We start from the raw sequence: 18,319 nt of genomic DNA on the forward strand, positions 1-18,319 counted from the left end.
GACGTCGGCATATATACGTGAACTATCGTTGTCAGTGTTGGTTTGCTGTCGATTCTGATAAGAACAACCCTTTCATTGAAGTGTTCACAGTAACACACTCTCTGCCCTACCTTCCTATTCATAACGAATCGTACTCCCGTTATACCATTTTCTGCTGCTGTTGATTTTACCCTATACTCATCTGAACACAAATCCTTCTTTCCATTTCACTTCGCTGGCCCCTACTTTATCTAGATTGAGCCTTTGCATTTTCCTTTTCAGGTTTTTTAGTTTCCCTACCAAGTTCAAGCTCTTGACATTCTACTCCCCGGTTCGTAGAACGTTATCCTTTCTTTGATTATTCAGTCTTTTTCTCATTGTCACTTCTCCCTTGGCAGTCTCCTCTCGGAGATCCGAATGTGGGACTATTCCGGAATCTTTTGCCAGTAGGGAGTTCATGATGACACTTTTCAATTACAGGCCCCATGTCCTGTGAATACACGTTACGTGTCTTTAATGCAGTGGTTTCCATTGCCTTCTGCATCCTCATGCCGTTGATCACTGCTGATTCTTCCGCCTTTAGAAGCAGTTTCCCACCCCTAGGACAAGAGAGTGCCCTGGACCTCTGTCTGCTTATCCGCACTTTTTGACAAGGTCGTTGGCAGATCGAGGGTGACTTCTTATGCCGGAAGTCTTCGGCCGCCAATGCTTATTATTAATCAAAATTTAAACAGTGGCGGTATTCGAACCCGCGACCGAGGACGTTTTTATTACTAATCGAAGACGTTACCCCATTTTTTTAAAAATCTCATTTTATTTTTTATTGTTCGGCGTATTTATTCGGGGCGGACGTCCCATGACACCTGTTCAAGTTCGTTGTTGATTCATTTGCTCAGTTTTTTATTACAGAGGCCGACTAACCTTTGAGCGAACACGCTGAGCTACCGCGCCGGCTCATACAGTACCACGGCACTAGAACGTTTTTATTCTAGTGTAATAGTAAAAGTAATAAGGAGTCAATTTCCCCTCATACGATCTTGTTTGATATCGATTATAATGTTAATGCTGATCCAAACCGTAATTATTTTCCCCCCTAGATTTAGTTCTGTGTCAGTTACCTTACTTCCCACTTTTACCTTATTTAAAAATCGTTTCGTGTTTTTTTGTTGCGCTTGATGGGTATCATGCACAGAAACAACCAAAAGTTCGAATATTAAGTCTACATTCACGTATTTCAATCGTTGTCTTCGCTATAATGTCGACTGCGGCAGAAAAGTGTCTTTCGCAATTGGTCGATCGGTTACTGCTGCTACAATGACAGGTTACCATGATTTAACTGTGTACGAACGTGGTGTTGTAGTCGGCACAGCGCCTCCGAGGTACCGATGAAGTGGGGATTTTCCCCGTAAGACCGTTTCACGAGTGTACCATGAACACCAGGAATCCGGAAAAACATCAAGCTCTCCAGCATCATTGCAAGAACGGGAGCAACGAGGACTGAAGAGAACCGTTCAACGTGACAGGAGTGCAGCCCTTCCGCAAATTACTACAGCTTTCAATGTTGGGCAATCAACAAGTGTCAGCGTGCGCACCCTTCAACGCAACGATATGGGCTTTCGAGCCGAAGGCCCACTCTTGTACCCTTGATGACTGCACAACACAAAGCTTTGCGCCTCGCCTGGACCCATTAACACTGATATTAGACTGTTGACGACTGGAAACACGTTGCCTGGTCGGACGAGTCACGTTTCAAATTGTATCGAGCGGATGGACGTGTACGGGTATGGAGACAACCTCATGAGTCCATGGACCCTGCATGTCAGCAGGGGACTGTTGAAGGTGGTGGACGTAATGGTGTGGGACGTGTGCAGCTGGAGTGATATGGGACTCCCTGATACCGCTGGATACGTCTAGATACCACTCTGACAGGTGACACATACGTAAAAGTCTGTTCACCTGCATCCATTCATATCCATTGTGCGTTTCGACGCACTTAGTTGATTCTAGCAGGAGAATTCGACCCCCCACACGTGCAGCATTGCTATGTAGTGGCTCCAGGAAGACTCTTCTGAGTTTAAACAATTCCGCTGGACACAGAACTCCCCAGACATGTACATTATTAAGCATATCTGGGATGCATTGGAACGTGCTGTTCAGAAGAGATCCCCAACCCCTCGTACTCTTACGGATTTATTGACAACCCAGCAGGATTCATGGTGTCAGTTCCCTCCAGCATTACTTCAGACACTAGTCTACTACATGTTACATCGTGTTGCGGCACTTCTGCGTGCTCGCGGGGACCCTACACGATATTAGGTAGGTGTTCCAGTTTATTTGGCCCTTCATTGTAGGGTACCGAATCGTTATTTAAATGCTAATATTTGAAAAGCAAAACAAGACAAGACTCGTTAATTTACGTGACAGTTTAATTCTCTTCTTAACTTCTCTTGTATCTCATTCTGAAGAGAACTTTTAGAATTTCCTGATGCCTTAACTCTGACATGTGCGTATGAGAGACGTACATGCCGGACACGATAAACAGCGCCGTCTGCGAGTCTGCGGATTAAATTTAAACTGGCACGCAGCGTAATTGCAGCTGGCAGAAAACTAACCACCTAAATTTACCTCTAATTGAATCGCATTCATGAGTCACGATACGCGAAGAAGCGGCTGGCACCTGTGCCATGCTGGACTCCCAGAAATAGGCCAGAATTCAGATAGCGTCCCCCTTCTAAACGAGTAACGGCACAGTGTACCCTGATGAACCGTTTTGTACGAAATGCGGGCACACACAGTCTTATTTTACTAGTGTAATCAGACAAGCATTTGTTACCGAGATAGGAAAGCGAGTCATACTCGTACTGAATGAGTACGCAGGTTGAAGATTTGGCTTCGCTCAACGGTCGCCCATATGGTTTCCCAATCCGAATCTGTGAAAAAAATATTTGGGTCAACATTTCGAAAACTCTAATTCCTCCCTCTTAGACCCTACCCTACGGAGAGAGAGGGAGAGTTTTAATTTTAACGAACCAAAATTTACGAAGTAAATAAGTATTTTTATTTATCCGTAACCATTTTCCATAGAAAAAGGAGAACATGGATGTTCTTTAAGTACAGTGCCAACTACCAAGAATCAAAACAAATGTTTAAGACCAAATGTACGTCGTTTTTTATGTAGAAGCTGGTTCTGCAATGAAGAATGTGGGTTCCCATTTGAAATTTTCAAGCTGCCTCCCGCCCCACCTCCGGGGGGCTGGGATAGCGGGCTTATTTTAGCACCAGCGGACGTCCCCCTCGAAAATAATCAACTTTGGAATCTACACATTTTTTTCGTGTAAAGCATATTTTTCGAGTTATTCTGGTTTGTCAACGTAAAATTTACACCCTGTTTTAGCACATGTGTTTAAAACAGATCCGAAGATCGTCATTGCTGACCGGGGTAGTCTGAGGACCAAGCATTTTGTGATCATAACCAGAAATACATAAATTTATTCTACTGCAATTTTGTATCTCATGCCTAAGAACTGGCTTCGCCTTTAATCATGCCTCTTCCTGATATGTACAGTATCTGTGCGAATACAGGACGTAAACGAAAGCGGTAACATACGGAAGTTTCGGTCGCAAGCGTGCACGGATGGCCGAGGCGCTCAAGGTGATTGCTCGCGTCAAGCGGAATATCCGGGTTCGAGTCACGGCCGGCACAGATTTCCATTGTCACCGATGCTTAGTGGAGCCAAAGTTTAGGCATATTCGAAAATACGAATACGATTCTGGTATGCAGAAAGTGGCTGGTTTCTGTATTTCTTCGAGTAATAAAAGCCTTCATCACTGTCAGAGATGGCTGTGTCGAAAGTGACTGAGAGACTGCTGTGTGGTGCTGCAGGTACCTGGTGGCGTCGCGCGACCTCCAGCCCGGAGACCTGGTGATGCGGGAGAAGGCGCTCGTGGTCGGCCCCTGCCACGACTCGGCGCCGCTCTGCCTCGGCTGCTACAAGAGGTTCGACGCCGAAAACCGCGGAGACTACAGGTAAAAAACACCTTGTTTGCACTAGCTCAACGCTCTACACTCTCGGCGACAGTGCAGGCTGAGTATTGGCTGAAAGAAAGAGTAGAGCACCCAGAAGCAAGGCAGGAAACGAAATGAAACTTTACAGGTTGCAAGACTATGTGATGTTGTTTCAGTGATTACTTCACAAAGAACTCGACAGAGTCCACTTACTATTGTCACTCTGCGATCCCCCGGCATGGATACGTGCACTGATTCGCTTGGGAAGTGTCTCATAAACTAGGACTGAGGACTGAAGTGTCTCATAAACTGGGGCTGTTCGGAAAGGAAGGTCCGATCAGTCGCGGAATGAAAACCACATTGTTCGCAATAGTTAGCCACACCTTCCAGCTACCTCTCTGAATAGTCGCAGGTCCGACTTAGACATTTGTCGTGGTGTTGTAGAACTTCCCAGTACCCTCATAACAGAAAGCAGGGGTCTGTGCCGTCCGCCAATTCTCTACTCTGGTCTGTCTTTCGTTGTTTGTGCCAAACGTCGTCTTCGTAGCCAGCAGTTCGTGTGAGCAGAGATGAACAACAGTGGGAGCCAATTAAGGGGTGTATCGTGGATGACCAAACACTTCCCATGGGAAACGCTGCAGGAGCGTCTTCACTGCCTGCGCACAATGTGGCTCACAATTGTCTTGAAGCAAAACACGCATGACATTTATGTTACGTGGGCTGCATAGCTTCAGGCGAAATTTCTCAGCAGATCCATATACTTGGAAGAAGACACTTCTACGTGATCGCTTTGCGCTCTGAACTGAAAAAAGCGATGTGAGGCGATCGACAGACACACTAAAAACCCTGCCCAACACATCTGTGCAAAGTTCCATCGGACTATCGCAGTGATTTCCATTTCGCGCCTAATCGGACCTTCATTTCCGAATACGCCTCGTAAGGCATCGATATACAGATATATCGATATTTTTCGGATTATGGCGGTCTTAACAGGCGATGTATTTGAATCGAATTATCAATATCGAAACGGCAATGCCGAGCGCTGATATTTTTATTTTAAATTTTTTTCGCAACTTTCGGTAAATATTTGATATTGTTGTTTTGAAATTGTAGTAGAGCATTTTTTTACTTTCACTATATGAACCAGTCATACTACTTGGACTTGGACTGTGTAAGGAAGTATATATACAGTAGCTCGCACAAAGAAGAAGTCCGATTGCTCTGGGAGGAGGGGGGGGGGGGGAGTGTGAATGGAATAACAAGTTTTCCGACATGAAGAAATAGCATACTAGTTACGTTAAAAATTATTTTCTTCAGAAACACTTGCTAAAAATGATGGACAAAACTCTTAAATGACAAGATTGGCCTTTGCTGTGGGTGGAGACGTGTACGGGTAAATGCTGACGTAATCGGTGCTCGGCGCTACCAACAGAAACTGCAACGTTCAAATTCTCCACGCAGTTTTGGCACTACAACAGCTAGCTCGCTGACGTTTGCAGAAATGAAAAAACAAGGGAGTCGACATGAGGTGTTCCAGATAAATGTGATTTGGGGCAACCGGACAACGGATCCATCGCACTTTTTTTATTGTGCCACATACCTGCAGTTACCATTGTTAGCAAAGTCGTTATAACCAAGCGTTGAATATGCCTCGTTTTCTTTCAATTCTTGCTCTAAGGGTGACAAGTAAGCCGCTATCTAGTTGATGTACACAATATATAATAATAAATCAATACTTTAATCTAAAGCTTTAAAACCGGTCTCAGTAGTGTACTTACAATGTGCAGCCGATATTTTTACAGATCGGTGCATTGATATTTTTTACGTGGAGTATCGATATATTTTCTAGACATATCGAGAGCCGATGGTGGTACCTTTTTAAATATCGATATATCAGATTCCCGATAATTTTAAAAATAAACAGTTCTATCATAAATCCATAGTGTCCCCTTCTGAGGCAAGCTGGGTTACAGTTCTAACTGGTCCTGCATAATCGAGACGAAATTGACATCCTAGCTTCTGAAGGTTTGTGTTTTACGAGAGGTGTAGGAGTGGACCCAGAATTGAACCCTGTGGGACTCTGTGATTACTATCCAGTCACTAAAATTTCCCCTGCTTCCAACGCTGAATTATTCAGCACTATATTTTGCATTCAGTATGTTAAGTATAATTCAGGTTAGTTGTTTGTAAAGCCAACGATTGCCTAACAAGGGAATGGTCAGACTTGTCATGCCGAAACATGTATTGCTTTTTTTAGCACTGTTATTTAACTGTGCAAAAGGTCTGTATGCGAAATTGTAGCTGCTGACATGAACTGGAAGTCACCTAAAAAAATCACGAACATGGCTGTGTTTCCTGCTTGGCGCTTGCAGTGACGTCTGGCCACCCCTGGAAATGGCGAGTCGCGAGCGTTGTGCCCATGGTCGGGAAGTGCGGTCGTCTTATCGCGGCGTTCACTAAAGAGGAATATCGCTGCACGGTTTTGGTGAAAAGGGGAAACGAATATTCATTTCTGTGGCATGCACGTCCTTTTAATTTCTGGTAGGTGTATCGAAACATACCGTCCTGAAACTGGTTAGAGATGTGAAAGATGTTCTGTAGATGTTCATCTATACTCTGCAAGCCACTTTACGGTGAACATTCAGTCTACCCTCTCAGGTGATGGCGAACCCTGTAAATGTTTTGCTGCTTGCAATGGAGATATACCACAGACGCCAAATGAAGCAATCAACAGAAAACACCGTTGAAGACGATGTGTTGTGCGACATGGTTGTTAAACTTCTAGACGAGCATGTAAATGGCGCAGACATGTGGCTAGAAACAACTGAAACGCTCGATATTGCAGACTGTGAATCTACAGACGGCGAAGACACCGACGAAAGTTGCACTCTTGAAGACTCTTCGAGTGATAGTGCCACATACCATCATCAATTATCTCCGAAAGTCACACCAGCAATTACCTTATCAGACAAAGAAAAAGCGCTGATGTATTGGTTGAAAGAAAGTTAGTAGTTAGAAACGCCCACGTGTCAGAACTGATCAAAATAAGTATCGTTTTGTCCGTTCTGAACTTGAATTGTATAGATGGAAAAAGGAAGTCGACTGGAAATTGCGACGGAGATAAATGCACGACTTGTTGAGCTATTTACCGATACCAGACAACAGTCATTTAGTGTCTGCGATGCAAATTTGCGTGATTGGGCGTTAGAGATTGCCAACGCGATAGGCGCTAAAGAATTTACAGCTTCTCAAAGTTGGATTAGTCGCTTCAAAAGATCACATAAAATTGTGGCAAGAAAAATAACGCAATTTGTATCTAGAAACAGGTCGGAAAATGGAGTGACACAAATCGAAATGATAGAAGCTTTTCTTACAAATGCAAAGAATAATATCGCTAGTTTTAGTGAATCGTACGTGTACAGTGCAGATCAATCAAGTTTTCAATAAGAAGTGCGTGCGAAAAGAACACTGTCATTCAAAGGGGAAAAACATATTGAGGCGATTGCGCAGTCCACGACTGCACTCATCCATCCATACGCTATAATGCCCATAATTAGTCTGGATGGTTCTACGCAAACAATCCTGTGGTAGACGCATCGAAGTCTGGAAAAATGGGAAATGAAAACGTTACACTTTTCATGCGTTCTTGCGTTCTGCGGGAACAAATCTCTTCTCCTTCTAGATTCGTGGTCAGGTCATAAAAGGCTGATTCATTAAAAGCTGTATTTCGAGCCCACCCTGATAAAGAAGTAGAGATACTTCAGATTCCACTCGGCACGACGAACGTAATTCAACCTTTAGACAGAGAATTTTTCCGTCAGTGGAAGGCATTTTACAGAAAACTAACAGAGAAAATTATTGTGAGCAGATCACTGTAGTTTCCTGTCTATCACCGTGACAATATTCTCAAGCTGCAATCAGTAGTACATTATCAATTTTCCTCCCCACGGTTTGAGAATTTGATTAAATATGCGTGGCACTCCTCGAAATATACTGGTACTAGGCCTGATTAATTCCTAACACCAGCCCAGTTCTGTCTACAGACATCTAACAACATCTGTGATTCGCAGGGCTGTCATACGTCGTCTTTGCTTCTATGTTCTTGGTGCAAAAAAAAAACCTATGTTTTGAACATCGTATCAATATTTCGCATTTTTGCGGTAATTACAAGAAATAAAATTTAGACGTGTATATTTATTTGTGTCTATTTCATAGCTATTTGGAAAGAATGTTGTAGATAACATATGAGCCATATTTGTCAACGAATATTTAATTATCATACGATCGCTTTCACTGGGGGAATCAGCTTGTAGGGAAGCAGCCTACTCACGCCTTATAAAATTCACATCAATCTTCCCATTGTGTGCCAGCCAGTCCGCTGTAACTAGCTCTGACGTCATAAATGTTGTACAATACTTTAAAAATCAAGTAAATAACCTGAAACGTATATAGCATGTCACGAGTAATATTATATCAATCAGTGTTGAATATCAGTTCAATAACTTTAACAATTTTCGAAATTTGGACGTTTTTCTGTAAAAATCATCGGCGCAACAGAAAAGAGCTAGAAACTTAAAAATTTATATTTAGATTTCTTTTGCATAATAATTTAGTAGAAGCAGTATTCTTGATCTCACAAATTAAAATTTTAGTTGAAATTCATGATTTTCTGGTTTTTGTCTTAGAAATGAAGGAAGCAAGATAGATTAAGTAGACGAATAAATAAAGCTAGGATGTTTAAATTTAAGTAGAAGGGAGATCCGCTATAATCATAAAGATGTGAGAAGTTTCAACTGAATAACTATAAAACTACAGCGATAGCGTATCTCCAAAGGGCAAGTTCAGAGCTTGTCTACTGCGTGTAGTGTAATTAAATTAATTCTATCACCCAAAATATTTGACTTAGCCACGTCAGACTTTTACTATGATTACTTACCTGTGTGCTGATTGCACATTTAAATTGAGAGCTTCATCGGCCATCAGCAATGGAAGTAATGATTTATTCGATACTTAAAGTGGTGCATTACTAGCCCAGCGGCTAGTCGGGAGAGCAGATTTGATCAGGCGTTCCCTTAGCCGTCCGCACCGCGACTTTATGTAAGAACGCTGCGCGCGAAAACGAAGGCCCCAGTTCTCTCCAGACGCTGATTAGCGCACCACCTGTGCCGGGAGTCGCGTCGCGTCAGTATCGTTGATATAAACAGTCTCGGATGCAGTAATAGGTTACTCGGGATATGCGTAACCATGAAATCGTTTTCGAGTGAAATGTTAATTCTGGGATGACTTTAATGATCTATCTTCAGTTTGCGTATGTCGTATTTTCACGTGCCACCGCAGGACAGACATTCTACCATTATTTAGCGTAGCGTTTGATGAACATTATCATCAAATTATGGCGAGCATTCACTTAAACATTTAATCTGAACAGTTATAGTTGCATCAGCGTATTAGACTCTGAACTGCTCTGGTAGTTGGATTGTGTGGATTTTTTTTGTCTGTGACTTTCAGAATATAGTGAACATTTTAGAGAGAATGGTTTTCTGATTATGAATCCTAGACAATCTCCTAATTCCTTAGAGCTATAAGCTGTAGCTATAAATGTATTTCTCAGATGAAGTGGGCACTAGGAATTCTAATTACAGGCTTCACGTTTTAGTAATCACTTTCTGGTTGCCAATATTGTAGTTAGAGAGCCAGTGTTGAGAACGGCAAACAACAGCACTAAATAAATAATAGGAACATTAACAATTATTCCACCCGCCGCCCCCACAAGCTCTCTCACTGCTATGGCAAGAGAGCGGCGCGTAGCTAACGCCACCTTGTCCCTAGATGGCGTTGGTATAACGTAGCGAGAGAGGTCAGTGTTGTACAAGAGGCAGTTATAAGCGCGGAAACCGCGCGACAATAATGTCTTACTTCATAAAATTGTTTACAGACTTCCAGGCCATATCAACAGCTAAAATTCTGCATACAGACTTCTTGCAAATTTAACTCACAGTGGTAAAAAAAGCAACACACGTTTGGGCATGACAAGTCTGACCATTCCCTTGTCAGACTTAAGTTTTGCTGACAGAGTAATATGGTTGTTGTTGTTAGTGTTGTCTTCAGTCCTGAGACTGGTTTGATGCAGCTCTCCATGCTACTCTATCCTGTGCAAGCTTCTTCATCTTCCAGTACCTACTGCAACCTACATCCTTCTGAATCTGTTTATTCATCTCTTGGTCTTCCTCTACGATTTTTACCCTCCACGCTGCCCTCCAAAACTAAATTCGTGATCCCTTGATGTCTCAGAACATGTCCGACCAACCGGCCCCATCTTCTTGTCAAGTTGTGCCATAAACTTCTTCTCCCCAATTCTATTCAATAGCTCCCCATTAGTTATGAGGTCTACCCATCTAATCTTCGGCATTCTTCTGTAGCGCCACATTTCGAAAACTCCTATTCTCTTCTTGTCCAAACGATTTATCGTCCACGTTTTACTTCCATACATGGCCACACTCCATACAAATACTTTCATACATTAATATAAAGCTCTAAACCGGTATCGGTGGTGTATTTACAATGTGCAGCCGATATTTTTATAGATCGGTATATTGATATTTTTTCCGTCGAGTATCGATATATTTTCTAGACATATCGAGAGCCGATGGTGGTACCTTTTTAAATATCGATATATCAGATTCCCGATAATTTTAAAAATAAACAGATATATCATAAATCCATAGTGTCCCCTTCTGAGGCAAGCTGGGTTACAGTTCTAACTGGTCCTGCATAATCGAGACGAAATTGACATCCTAGCTTCTGAAGGTTTGTGTTTTACGAGACGAGTGGGAGTGGACCCAGAATTGAACCCTGTGGGACTCTGTGATTACTATCCAGTCACTAAAAGTTACCCTGCTTCCAACACTAAGACCTAATTTTTGCTGACTGAGTAACATGGTGCAAAAGCAAAAAATACCAGCAGGCGATGTTTCATGTGACTTGTGTTCCGGCTCTAGTGCCCCCGCCGCCGACGGTGCTTTAAGCCTGAACCTCCCTTCGTTCTCGGCTGCGACGGCGCAGGTGCCCCGGGTGCGCGTGGCCGCTGTGCGGGCCGCAGTGCGGGGGCCGCGGCCAGGAGCTGGGCCACAGCGCGGCGGAGTGCGCCGCCATGTCGGCCCACGGCACGGCGCGCCGGCTGCCCGCGCCGCTGGCGTCGCCCGGCTCGCGCCTCTACTACGGCGCCGTCGCCGCGCTGCGCTGCCTGCTGCTCAAGGCGGCGGCGCCGGCGCGCTGGCGCACCCTGCTCACCATGGAGGCGCACAACGAGCTGCGCAGGCGCATCCCCAGCCTGTGGCGCCGCAACCAGGAGCTCGTCGTCGACACCATCCGCTCGCTCTGGGGCATGGACCACTTCTCCGAGGACGAGATACACACCGTCTGCGGCATACTAGAGGTGCGACACGAACCCCCCCCCCCCCACATCCCGCCCCCCCCCCCTTACCAGCTGTTATGTACATAATTCCGCGTAGTCAGCGCGTACACAACTTTCCCACTAGAGCGCGCCCCGCTAAGCACAACAGCGCAGGCGCAGCGCTCGTCCGTCTCCGCACTACGAGATGGCGCTGTCTTAGAGACGGACCCAATTCTGCTTCCGCCGATCCGCGCATTAGTATGTAACGCGGCCAATGAGATTGCTGCTAACGTAGAACCTTTTCTCCTCGCTGATCACACTCGCGCAGTGATACCTGAACGCTGGAGGTATTATAACGAGTGTACAGACCTCCGATTAGTCAGGTATCAGTCTGCATTAGTCTGCAGTAAAGTTTCAGTCTCCGCCTAATAAGATTACCGTATTCCTGTACATAGCCATGAAGATAAATGTATAGACACTTTGTCAAGTATCATAGATATGTGAGAATAAGATTAACATACCAAGACCAAAGGAACCTCTAATTGTCAATTGTAAACAGCATCCAGATTCAAGTTATGTAATGTCTATCATTTTTATTATTTTAATAAATGTGTGTGAAAATTAATCAAGTTCTGTTTAACGTTGGACACCGACACCGTCAATTTGCTACTCTAGCGTGCAAGTGGCTTTTCAATCGTCTAACCTAACGGCAGAAGGTAAACACGCCACGATAAGACCACGAGACATATTGCTGACACTCGCCTACTTCGTTAGAGCGACCAGTCAAATAATCTAATAGAGTCTGTACCGAAGGTCTTACAGTACGCACATCACACCAATACGAGTGGTGTAACGCATGTCCTGGTAGGGTAAGGTAAATAAAAATGCCTAAACTTGGTTCCACTATGCATTGGTGACAATCGAAATCTGTGCCAGCCGAGACTCGAACTCGGATATTCCGCATGACGCGAGCAATCGCCTTGAGCGCCTCGGCCATCCGAGCATTTTTCCGACCGAAACTTCCGTATGTCACCGCTTCCGTTTACGTCCTGTACCCACACAGATACTGTACCTTCCAGGAAGAGACATGATTAAAGGCGAAGCCAATTATCTCTTTCAGGGGCAATGGTTATCAGTGTTAACCACACATTTTTTTTTACTCTTTGAGGGGCAGGCAATTTTTTTAAAAATGAGAACACATGATTTGTCAAAATTATAAAGTTTCTTACCAAACAAAACAATTTATTTTAATACAATTTTACAATATTTTGCTTATTTTTTTAATTACAGTCAATTAAATTGTGGTTACCTCTGTTAACCACTGCCCATAATACATATTACTTACTTATTTGTTGAGAAATTTTGAGAGGTACAATTTTGAACAGTTTTCTTAGTAAATTATTTACACAAACAACTCAAAAGGACATCATTATTGAGAATGAAATGTTTGAAAGCAAGTTTTGCCTTTTCATAGACAAAGAGGCACATTACATGAAGAACACATCCACACTGTTGTAACAGGAACAGCATGTGTGCTGCATACTGCATATCTTCTTGATGTGGCCTGTTTTGACTGATGTGCACTACCTTCCAATCTGATTTGTCTGTCCACGTGTGATTTATGTTTACTGAGAGCTACGATCTTCCTTTTTGACTTAGGCCTCTGTGAGGACAATTGCCTTGGCAAGCATTCCTTCGTACGTTTTCCATCGGAAGTCTTTATTCGTGAATGGTTCCATTTCAATTTCTTTATGCATGATAAACGCATTCACTACACAATATTAATAAAGTGGAAAGAAACGCTTATACCACCATTTTTTACCTTTGCGATCACAACCGGAGTCTCCACTTACATGATCAAAATTGTCCACAAAATTCATGCTCCTGTTATAGTCATTCAGTACATGGGGACATGCCATTACAGTAGCTGGTCCATCTTTTTCCTTCCTATTTACACTTGTGGTGTCACTAGGATCATGCATAGTAAAGATCAAATTCACAGCTCGAAAAGTAGTTTTCGTATTTCATCATCACTAAGACACCTCCTACCCATACTGAATGAAACCTGTATTTCAATTGTGCGATGGTTAGCAGCGCTAACCTAGATTAAAGTAACAAAAATATGAAATAAATAAACTTGTTTCACGTAACTATTGCACTGAAGGCCATTACCATGAACTAAATTTACTTATGAAAATACTTACTTGGAAACGAAAGTAGTATATATGTGCCAAATTTGTTCTTCAAAACGTACACCAACTAAACGGCACAAACAGACTGTGCTGTACCAACAACAGGAAAGCAAAATGTGTGATATACAATGCCGTGCCGTCTAGGGAGAACTCCCTCAACTAACTGTGTGGTTCGCAGTGACAACTGCTGCCCCATTCGGTCACCAGGTGTCATAAAATCGGTGGTTAACATTAATAACAGCCGCCCTTGAAAGAGATAATGCCTGGTGAAAGCCACTGCCCCTGAAAAAGTTATTAGGCATGGGATACAAAACTGCAGTAGAATAAATTTCTTTTTTTCCGTCCATGGTCACAAAATGCTTGGTCTTCAGACTGCCGGTTTCGATCAGCCATCACCATCTTCAGATCTGTTTTAAAAACACGTCCTGATATAATGGAGCTATAATGGCGTCGTCAAAAGATAAACACAAAATCAGCTCAGCACAGCTTGATTTTGTGTTTATTGTCTGACGATGCCACTAAGGCTCCATTATATTAGCACATGAGTTTAAAACAGATCTGACGATGATCATTGCTGACTGAAACCGGTAGTCTGAGGGCCTAACTTTTTGTAATCATAGACGGAAATAAAGAAATTTATTCTACACTTTCTGGATCACCGTTCGTTTCGCGACCACGTCACAGGTTGTCAAAATCCCGGTGCCTGTGTTGTTCAAATGTACTTTGCAATCTTCCTCAGACATGCGCGCATGTCATTTTTGCAGAGGACGAGAATGACACGAACTGCATGGTTTGAAAGTTGCACAGAGGATACTAGAAATATGGAAAGGAGGAGAAGAACTGTGTCACAGGATACCAGAAATAAGGACAGGAAGAGAAAACTGTGTCACGAAATTTTAACCCTGGATAGCTGATGCCAGTAGGAACCAAAGTTACTAATGTTGTGTAGATCGACAACGCACTATTTTTATACTACAGATATATCGACTATCAAGAGTTATTTCTTCAGCTCTGCCTCTCCAGGCACCTTCAAGTCGGATTGTGTGAGAAGAATCCGTTATTCGACACTGAGACGGGGTGTAACTGCAGCCTGTCGTCTCGCCCCTTTGTTGCAGACAACCAGACACGTGTAGAAGAATCTTGTATTCCAACACACCTCAACCCACCTACACTACTGGCCATTAAAATTGCTACACCAAGAAGAAATTCAGATGATAAACCGGTATTCATTGGACAAATATATTACACTAGAACTGACATGTGATTAAATTTTCACGCAGTTTGGGTGCATAGATCCTGAGCAATCAGTACCCAGAACAACCACCTCTGGCCGTAATAACGTCCTTCATACTCCTGGTCATTGAGTCAGACACAGCTTGGATGGTGTGTACAGGTACAGCTGCCGATGCACCTTCAACACGATACCACCCTGGCGTGTTGTGACGAGCCATTTGCTCGGCCACCATTGACTAGACGCTTTTAAGTTGGTGAGACTTCTGGAGAATGTGATGCCCAGGGCAGCAGTCGAAAATTTGCTGTATCCAGAAAGGCCCGTACAGGACCTGCATCATGCGGTCGTGCATTATCCTGCTGAAATGTAGGGTTTCGCAGGGATCGAATGAAGGGTAGAGCCACGGTCGCAACACATCTGAAATGTAACGTCCACTGTTCAAAGTGCCGTCAATGCGAACAAGAGGTGACAGAGACGTGTAACCAATGGCACCCCATACTATCAAGCCGGGTGATACGCCAGTGTGGCGATGGCGAATACACGCTTCCTATGTGCGTTCACCGCGATGTAGCCAAACACGGATGCGACCATAATGATGTTGTAAACAGAACCTGGATTCATCCGAAAAAATTACGTATTGTCATTCGTGCACCCAGGTTCGTCGTTGAGTACACCATTGTAGGCGCTCCTGTCTGTGATGCAGCGTCAAGGGTCTCCGAGCTGATAGTCCATGCTGCTGCAAACGTCGTCGAACTGTTCGTGCAGATGGTTGTTGTCTTGCAAACGTCCCCATCTGTTGACTCAGGGATCGAGACGTGGCTGCACGATCCGTTACAGCCGTGTGATGAGATGCCTGTCATCTCGACTGCTTGTGATACGAGGCCGTTGGGATCCAGCACGGCGTTCCGTATTACCTCCTGAACCCACCGATTCCACAATATGCTAACAGTCATTGGATCTCGACCAACGCGATAGACTACAATCCGTCCTTTATCAAAGTCCTCACACGAGGCGTCACAACAACGTTTCACCAGACAACGCCGGTTAACTGCTGTTTGTGTATGAAAAATTGATTGTAAACTTTCCTCATGTCAGCACGTTGTAGGTGTCGCCACCAGCGCCAACCTTGTATGAATGTCCTGAAAAGCTAATCATTTGCATATCACAGCATCTTCTTCCTGTCGGTTAACTTTTGCGTCTGTAGCACGTCATCTTCGTGGTGTAGCAATGTTGATGGCATGTAGTATATATGTGGGTACTGTATGCGAAATATGTTGCTAATAGACTCGGTAACAAAGCAATAATAAATTTGAACGTCTTACCCAATGCCATACTTTTTCACACATTTCAGTGTTTATGACGTTATAGCTCCTGAACTATGTGTGGTATGGTTCAAATGGCTCTAAGCACTATGGTACTTAACATCTGAGGTCATCAGTCCCCTAGAACTTAGAACTACCTAAACCTAACTAACCCAAGGACATCACACACATCCATGCCCGAGGCAGGACTCGAACCTGCGACAGTACAGGTCGCGCGGTTCCAGACTGAAGAGTCTAGAACCGCTCGGCCACCGCGGCCGGTTATGTGTGGTACCGTGATACAATTTTGTAAGTGCATTTAGCGTCAGATGTGGACACTGACTATGAAATCTACTGCGAATGGAATTAGTAGCATAAAAATAAATGTATGCGGCAGTTTTTGACGCGTCTCATTGTTTTCATGCCGTAGTTTGTAACTAATTTACGTTTTTTTCGTACACTTCAATAATTGTCCATTCGTTAACGAATATGGTACACTGCTACAAAAATACCGTCCGCCCCTGGTGCCTGAATGGTCAGCGCGACGGAATGTCAATCCTAAGGGCCCGGGAGATTCCTGGGTCCGAGATTTTCTCCCCTCAGGGACTGGGTGTTGTGTTGTCCTAATCATCATCATTTCACCCCCATCGACGCGCAAGTCGCAGAAGCGGAGTCAAATCGAAAGACTTGCAGCAGGCGAAAGGTCTACCCGACGGGAGGCCCTAGTCATACGATATTCATACATTTTTACAAAAATACTTTCCTCAGATTCTTCGCAATACGCAAACAAAATTGCGATAAAACGTTATTATTTTCTCACAACATGATTTACTTTACGATACAATATGGCCTACTTGCTCACGCTGGTCCCGATATACGCTGAGTGCCTTCATGGTGGTGTCAATGACAAACTTCGGCGACAATGGCTCAAATCAAATTACGAACGCTATTCGGAAAATCAGGAACGATCGGTCGCGTAATGAAAACCACAGTGAAAATGCGTAGAAGCTTTGCGCAGATGCGTTGGGCAATGTCTCTAGTATCCCCGTAGATAGCGTCGTGTCACTCTTCTCGGTTCTGAAGCGCACAGTGAGTGCATAAAGGTGCCTAGAAAACAGTGTCTCCCGCCAAGTATGATAGCCTGCCGAGAGATTTCGCCCGATTCCATGCACCTCCGCATAACGCAACTGTCATGCAGTTCCTTCTTCATGACAGTTCTCGACCGCACACTGCAGGAACAATGAGAACGAGCCTGCAGCTTTTTCGATGGGAGGTGTTTGTCCACTCACCGTACAGCCCGGACGTGTCTCCCTCTGATTTTCATCTTTGCTCAAATGAACCGCTGGGTACAACGAAAACATTTTGTTACAGGCAACGAGCTACAGTCCAGTTTAGAAAGTAGTCGAAAAGCACAGGATGCTGCCTTCTATGACGAGGGTGTTCGAAAGCTGATACAACGCTACAATAGACGCCTACGTTGGTGCGCCGACTATGTAAAGATGTAGCTGGAAGGTGTAGTTAACTGTCGCAAATAAAACAGTTTTGATTTCCACTGTGGTTTCCATTTCGGGACCGATCGTTCCTTACTTTTCGCATAGCACTCGTACAAGCTACGGCGCGCAAATATTGCGTAAGGTGGGAAGACACTACGCTCTCAAGGTTAACGCTGAAAACTGAGGAGGCTACACGTCATATGGCAGCGACTCTTCTGATAGAGTCAGCTAACTGAGAAAGTCTTCGGAAAAAGGGAAACCTCAAGGAACCCAAACCTGAAATTCAGCAGTGTTTCCTTTGCTTGAGCACGAGGAAGTATGCAAGCAGCAGATAGCTGGTGCACAGGAACTGCACACAAAAATCACTGCCAGTGCTAACTATTGAGAGGTGACACGCAAAAATCAAAATCTACACGACTGGTCGGATATCGACCGTAACAGATTCGGCGCACCTACGTCTGACGCCGACGGAAGTATCTGGTCAAAGATACGTCTATACTTTCCCACGAGATGAGGAAAATTTTTCGAATAAATCCCCCAAGTAATAGAACAGAAAATTCACCCATGTCCAGTGGTTCCGCAATGTGATACCCACAACACTGGGCACTGGCACCTTTTGATGCTGAAGTCAGACGACATCAAATACGCCAGTGTGGTACAAATGTGTACATTGAGCAGGAACTGCATCTTCAAGGTAACCTGTCGTCATTTCTCTGGATAATGT

General features: G+C 44.0%; 1 protein-coding gene across 1 annotated transcript in view; it reads left to right on the forward strand.

Annotated features, from left to right (window-relative positions):
* LOC126336449 (SET domain-containing protein SmydA-8-like) overlaps positions 1-18,319 on the forward strand; it is a 332,354-nt gene that overhangs the window by 251,803 nt on the left and 62,232 nt on the right. The window contains exons 3-4 of the mRNA XM_050000158.1: positions 3,863-4,006; positions 11,048-11,420. Of these exons, the coding sequence (XP_049856115.1) occupies positions 3,863-4,006; positions 11,048-11,420 (517 nt within the window). The remainder of the gene's footprint in view (positions 1-3,862; positions 4,007-11,047; positions 11,421-18,319) is intronic.

The sequence above is a fragment of the Schistocerca gregaria genome, chromosome 2, assembly GCF_023897955.1.
Source record: "Schistocerca gregaria isolate iqSchGreg1 chromosome 2, iqSchGreg1.2, whole genome shotgun sequence".
Taxonomy (NCBI): Eukaryota; Metazoa; Arthropoda; class Insecta; order Orthoptera; family Acrididae; genus Schistocerca; species Schistocerca gregaria.